The sequence below is a fragment of the Oryctolagus cuniculus genome, chromosome 2 (assembly GCF_964237555.1).
Source record: "Oryctolagus cuniculus chromosome 2, mOryCun1.1, whole genome shotgun sequence".
In the NCBI taxonomy this organism is placed as follows: Eukaryota; Metazoa; Chordata; class Mammalia; order Lagomorpha; family Leporidae; genus Oryctolagus; species Oryctolagus cuniculus.
The window spans coordinates 138975026-138981025 of NC_091433.1; the positions used below are offsets into that span (position 1 = coordinate 138975026).

The 6000-nt window shown below is 45.6% G+C and overlaps 1 protein-coding gene across 5 annotated transcripts in view; it reads right to left on the reverse strand.

The window, feature by feature from the left end:
• The window catches only part of UGP2 (UDP-glucose pyrophosphorylase 2), a 67189-nt gene extending 64152 nt beyond the window's left edge, over positions 1–3037 (reverse strand). Inside the window, exon 1 of one of the 5 annotated variants that reach the window (XM_008254344.4) lies at positions 2703–3037. Coding sequence is in view for 2 of the 5 variants with exons in the window: in XM_051838132.2 (XP_051694092.1) it covers positions 976–1033 (58 nt within the window). In the remaining 3 variants the exon portion in view is untranslated. Of the gene's footprint in view, positions 1–975; positions 1233–1325; positions 1638–1663; positions 2646–2702 lie in introns of those variants that run through there. The other 4 variants (XM_008254342.4, XM_008254345.4, XM_051838162.2 and 1 more) reach the window with 4 other exon arrangements.
• Between the last annotated feature and the right edge of the window lie 2963 nt (positions 3038–6000).

Genomic DNA, 6000 nt, shown 5'->3' on the forward strand with positions numbered 1-6000 from the left:
TTGCCCCTCTTCCAGGCCAGCTCTCTGATGTGGCCAGGGAGTGCAGTGGAGGATGGCCCAAGTGCTTGGGCCCTGCACCCCAAGGGAGACCAGGAGAAGCACCTGGCTCCTGCCATCGGATCAGCGCAGTGCGCCGGCCGCAGTGGCCATTGGAGGGTGAACCAACGGCAAAGGAAGACCTTTCTGTCTCTCTCACTGTCCACTCTGCCTGTCAAAAAAAAAAAAAAAAAAAAAAGTGCACTCTTTACAAAAAAAAAAAAAAAAACAACCTCATGAGGATAGTTAGTGGTAACACTAAAGACCATTAACGCATACCAACTCAGCAAGTTATTCCAAAACATAACTACATGGAACATCTTCAGTCTAATAATATTCTTAACTTTTAAAGAGAAGTGACTAGTCTACTTTCCCCAGCACATTCTCACAAAATACTGACTTTATGGTAACTGAGTATTATTGCTATTAAAAACCAGTAAGTTTCAACAGTAACCTCTGCCTTTCTACTCTTCAGTAAGACATGCATTTAATTAGAACCTAAGTATCTTAACCACATTTAAGGTATAACATGAATTTGAAAGTCTAATGACAAATGGCATTTCTGAGCTTGGTGCTAACGGCAGGCATGAATGCCCCAACTGTTTCCAGAAAATTCATACTTTATGACACAAAAGTTAAAGAAGAGTTAATAAAGTCACTAGGGCATTTTTATTCCCAGGGTAAAATGATGGCCATTACTAACACAACTTTTTTTTAAAGTTCAGCTGCATTTATTGACACTTAACATGAAGTCGTTGGGAACTTTACTAGCAGTGTGTTCAGCAAGATGGCTGAAGCTTTCAACACTGCTGGGCTCTGCAAGGAAAGCATTTACTTGCATACCAGAAAGCAAATCCTACACTACAAATTGGTGACAGAGGTTTAAGGCAGCACTAGTTTCAGTGCCTACACCATACACACACATTGCTACATACATACCAATCTTACTGCTGAGCTCTGCTGACAAGCATTCCTTAGCCCTTTCTTTAATATACATGTGGAAATTTAGAGGTCAATTTACAAATTTCAAAGAAATCTTTCTTCACATTTTCATAATTCAAAAAAGGAAAAATAAACACAGCAATGCAGCAAAGTCATTTCTCCAGTAGAAATGACCTCCAGCTCTCACGAGTTACTCCCGGTTTCGCAATAAATGACTCTTAACCACGTATACACAAACAGCAGAAGCTGAGAACACTAAAGCTTCCTCAATAGTCCTCAGTAAAACCCACCTGCCTTCCCCTAGCCCTCCCGGTCTCCTTCCCGTCCGCGCCCACTTACACAGGTACCTTGACACTGACCAAGAAAAGAGAGCAGGGATTAATCAGTAGCCAAAACCTTGTTTTATCATCATTTACAGCCACTATCCAGGGAAGCTGAAGTACTCATAACCTGATTTCAGGGAGGCAAAACTACACCCAGAGGGGCAGAGCGGTATAAATTATACCTATCTGAACCGCCAACTCAGAAGCTCAAGGCGGTTCAGATGTCAATTTAACGAAAAGGATTTCGCAAATGGTATCTCAAATGAACATTTTCTACTTCCAAATCATCCACCCAACCTCTAGACTGCCAGTACCCAAATTCGGCTGCATCAACCCGGGAGATAAGAAGAAGCACGTCTTACCTTGTACAAATCTTGACATTTTAGAGTTTTATTAAAACACTTTGATTTATAATTTTTTAATTTCTAGAGGAGTCACACTACCGGGCAGGTCTCTCTTCCTCTCTTGCTTTAATAACCGACGAGTTCTTTCTCCTCCTATGTTTAGCTACTTAGGGGAGTATTCATTCAACGGATTAAAACTTGCTCCTATATATATATATATATATATATATATGAGAAGATATATGTACACCTAGAGAATCTTCCAACTCCAAAAGACGGAAACTTGCTGCGAATTGGTCTGCTTGGGAACTCCTGGCTACACTGCGCTCCCTGACACAGCCGGAGACTCCCGGAAAAGGTAAAACCACACGAACTTAAATTTCATCAATGAAAGAGGCGGACCTACAGCTGCCCCTCGATCTCCACGCCCTCTGGGGCTGGGCTGCAGCAGGAACCCGGGGCGCACCCTCGCCGCCCCCCTCCCCAGCGCAGCCGTCCAGTCTCGGGCGGGTACCCCGGAAAACTCCTGTCAACCGCGGCTCCCGCCCAAGCACGAGTTACCCAGGCGGGTCAGGCGGCAATGGGGGATGGGGAGGGGGACGCAAATGGAACCATTTTTACCAGCCCCAAAATATCCTGGGACTGGGAGGCGCTAGGAATTCCGCGCTCAGGCGGGCCAACTGGCCGGGGCCTCGGGTCACCCGCGGCCTCCAGCTCCCCGCCTAACTGCCGCGGGCGGCGAAACCCCGCCGCGGCTTTTTCGCTGCAGAGGCCGAAGGCTACGTCGCCCCTCCCCCCCTCCCCCGCGAACATTAAAGGGCCACCGGAGAGGGCCGGACCCCGCGCCCGCTCGGAATCCCCAGGGAGAGCTCCGACCCTTCCTTCTCACACGTTTTCTCGTCCCGCCTGCCCTGCGCTCTCCCCAATCCCAAATTCGGCCTCTGGAGCTACAGCGGGTGGGGGAGAGGAACTCTTCTCAAAAAGAGAAACATAAGCTCAGGGGATCGCCGGAAGCCCGCCCCGCCCCGCCGCTCCCCAAGCAGCTGGCGAGACCCACCTTCCTTCTCTTCCTTTAGCAGCTGGGAAATTGGGGGGCGTTTATGGCGCCCCAGGAAGAAAGCTCGCAGGTTGAGAGAATGTCACCTCTGAGGCACCCTTCTCTCTTCCCCCTCTTTCCTCACAGGTGCACACCTCGAGTCCCTCGCTAGCGGTCTCAGCCCAGCTGCTGACCCCCTCTTGCCCAAATGCCTGCCGGCTGCTGACACCCAAAACCCCCACTTTCTCCTGAACGCCTCCCCTCCCCCTCCGCTCGGAGCAGCCCCCCCTCAATGCGGAAATGTCCCCGCGGCGCAGAACGACGGGCGCAGCCACCAGTCCGGAACCGAGGCGGGCGCAGGGCCTGGCCAATGAGAGGTGTGGAGGTGGCAGGAGGCGGGGCGTCTGCGACACGAGAGAGCGCGGTGGAGGCGGGCGCTGAGCCGCACGCGGGAATCCCGCGCGTAGGAACGCCGCACCTGCGGCTGCGTAGCGGTCGGGGAGGTCTCACCTGTGTTACCCCTAGTCTGCTTCAGACCCCGCAGCAAGGGAGAGAAGCTGAGCACGAGTGCTTGTTTTTACGGGCCGTAATAATGTTCCTTGTTACCACAGACTGAGTAGCACCGAATAGAGCCCGAGCTGGCCACAGCAGCCACCCGGAGTGAGCGCCTCGGTGACAGTAACTCCCGCTCACCGCTTGCTTTGGGATGAGTTAAGGAGTAAGCAGTGGGGCCGCCCAACAAGCACAGAGACTTAGGGCGTCGAAGGAAGTGTCAAGTGAGGGCACCCAGAACCAACCTCTCCCCCCTGCCCCGTTGCCTCGGTGACTAGTGCCATGAGAGGCATTGATTTTTCTGATCCGTGTGGAGCTGACTGAAGTTACCCCTCAAGCATGCTTTCCTTTTGATAGATTCTTGAAGTCCTCAAAGAAAGAGGATGGCGCAGGATGGCACGTTGACCCCTGGGCACTGCGAGAGAGCCAGCCTAGCGCCCTGAAAGTCACACTTGTTGCTGCTGGGACTTGACGCTTACACCTCCTGACTCGGACGGCCTGTGGCAGGAGTAAAAATTGTCAGCGTTGTTTCTTAAGTGTCTGCAACAAACCAAATATTTCCAGAAGAGTTTTGAGGCTTTGGTCAACACTAGTCAAGCAAGGTACACTGAGAATTTTTAAACGACTCATTGTCTAAACAAGGGAACTTTAATTTTTTTAAGTTCCACATATTTACATGGAAACCTAATTAAGAACAAATAACAAAGGCCAGGGATCATTTGTCTCACTAGAAAATGTCTGCCATTAGTACGGTGTTTCTTATGTGAAATCTGAAAGGATTACACCCAAAAACCTCTCTGCTCTAAAACTAACTTGCCCCAAATGGGAAGTTTCTAAAATCTAGATGTTTATAGTTCAGTAGAGCATTTAAAGACTGGAAATCTTAATCAGAATCTCTGTGCTCTTTATGGACAGTGGAGAAATCATTCCAGCATTGAATAAGCAGTATTTATTTATCAGCGTTAGCACCAAAATAAAATATCACTAAAGACTGGGCCTCACACAGTTAGCCTGCAAAAGATAAAGAGCAATGATGAGTCTTTAATTATGCAAGGTTTATCATAAGCAAGAATGATCAGTTATTTTCCACCTTCGCAGATTAAGGGAAAAGAAATGGGTTTGAAATGCAGCAAGCACTGGGTATTATCTAAGAATGGCATTTTGCTTTATGAGTGATTAAATATTGAAATATGATACCAAAAGGTGTACATTTGCTGCCTCAAGAAATTCCAAAAAATAAGTAACTTCCCATCTTTGATGGTTAAAGCTATAACCATTCAGTGCTGATTTTTAGAGAAGTAGCATGCTAGAAGTCATAGTTCCAAGTATTTTTGAATAATGCCCTTTAAAATGGAGTTCCTTTACACAGAGAATTAAATTTACATTCTGAACCTTCAAACACTTTGTAAAGGTCTCTTTGTAAAAGAGCCTGCCACTCTCTCTTGCCATTGGGAAATGCATCATTTGACTTATCTATGGGAACAAGGGAGAAAGAGATGGGTTTCTTGATGGCCATGGAGTCATGGCTTGCTTAAAAGGCAATTGCCTATATCAAACTCTAAAAAACCCTGTTCTTTCTGTGTGTATTTTTAGTCCTTTTAACTACTTTAGAATTTCCTTTCAAGGTGCATGATGTGGCTTCCATATGATATGCTGATGCTGGTTCTAGTCCTGGCTGCTCCTTCCAATCCCGTGCTATGGCCTGGGAAAGCAGTAGAAAATGGCCCAAGTGCTTGGGCCCTTGCACCTGCCTGTGAGACCCGAAAAGAAGCTCCTGGCTCCTGGTTTCTGACCGGCCTAGCTCTGGCCGTTGTGGATATTTGGTAAGTGAAGCAGTGGATGGAAGACATTTCTCTCTGTCTCTTCCTTTCTCTCTAACTCTACTTCTCAAATAAATTCTTGAAAAAATGAAATCTTTAACATAGATTTATAGATTAAACCATTGTAGAAACTTGGGGTGGAGAGATCTAAAGTAGGAAAAAGATGAAGGAGTGGAAAGGAGTTTGTATACAGAGATGAGGAGTTGGAATGATAGAGATTGTGAATTAAAGATGTCTAGAAGCAAGATTTCTCTGATACCATATGCTGCCTTCTAAGGATGACATAAATTGTCTGTAATGTTCTTCATTCCTTCTTTTTACTTCCCCATTGAAACATGAGAAAATTTAGTTTGATTTACCTAGCCTCATGTCTTGGAGTATATCACAACCTCACCATATTTTTTTCCTTTTTTTAGGCAGGAACTTTCTATTAACAATAAGGAAATAATATCTATTGCCCTGGTTTCTAAGCATGTTTTCTTCATGTCTTTTAGATTTAATGTTTGGCACAGCATCTGGCCCATAGCATGTACTCTAAATATAAATTGAATAAACTGTTTAGTGCCACTAAGTCTTTCTAACTCACAGGTTTGTATGCTGCTCTGTATTTGAGAACCATTAGGAAAAAATTTAATTTAGACCTGGGGATAAAGATTTTTAAGTTCCAGTTTTTTCCACCTACAATGTGAATCTGGGCCAAAATATGAGGGAGCTTCAAAAAGCTTGTGGAAAAATGGAATTAAAAGATGGCATGAATTTTCCATTGACTTTTGGAATTATAAGAATTAACAGTAAATATAATGTACTGATGACTTTACAGTGAGCCTTACTAACTACCCACCATGAGCATTATCTACTAAGTGGTAGTTTAGAAATTGCTAAAATATGAAGTAAGTATTACAGATCAGCAATATGTGTGGTCTTCCATTTTTTTTCTTGTTTATCAT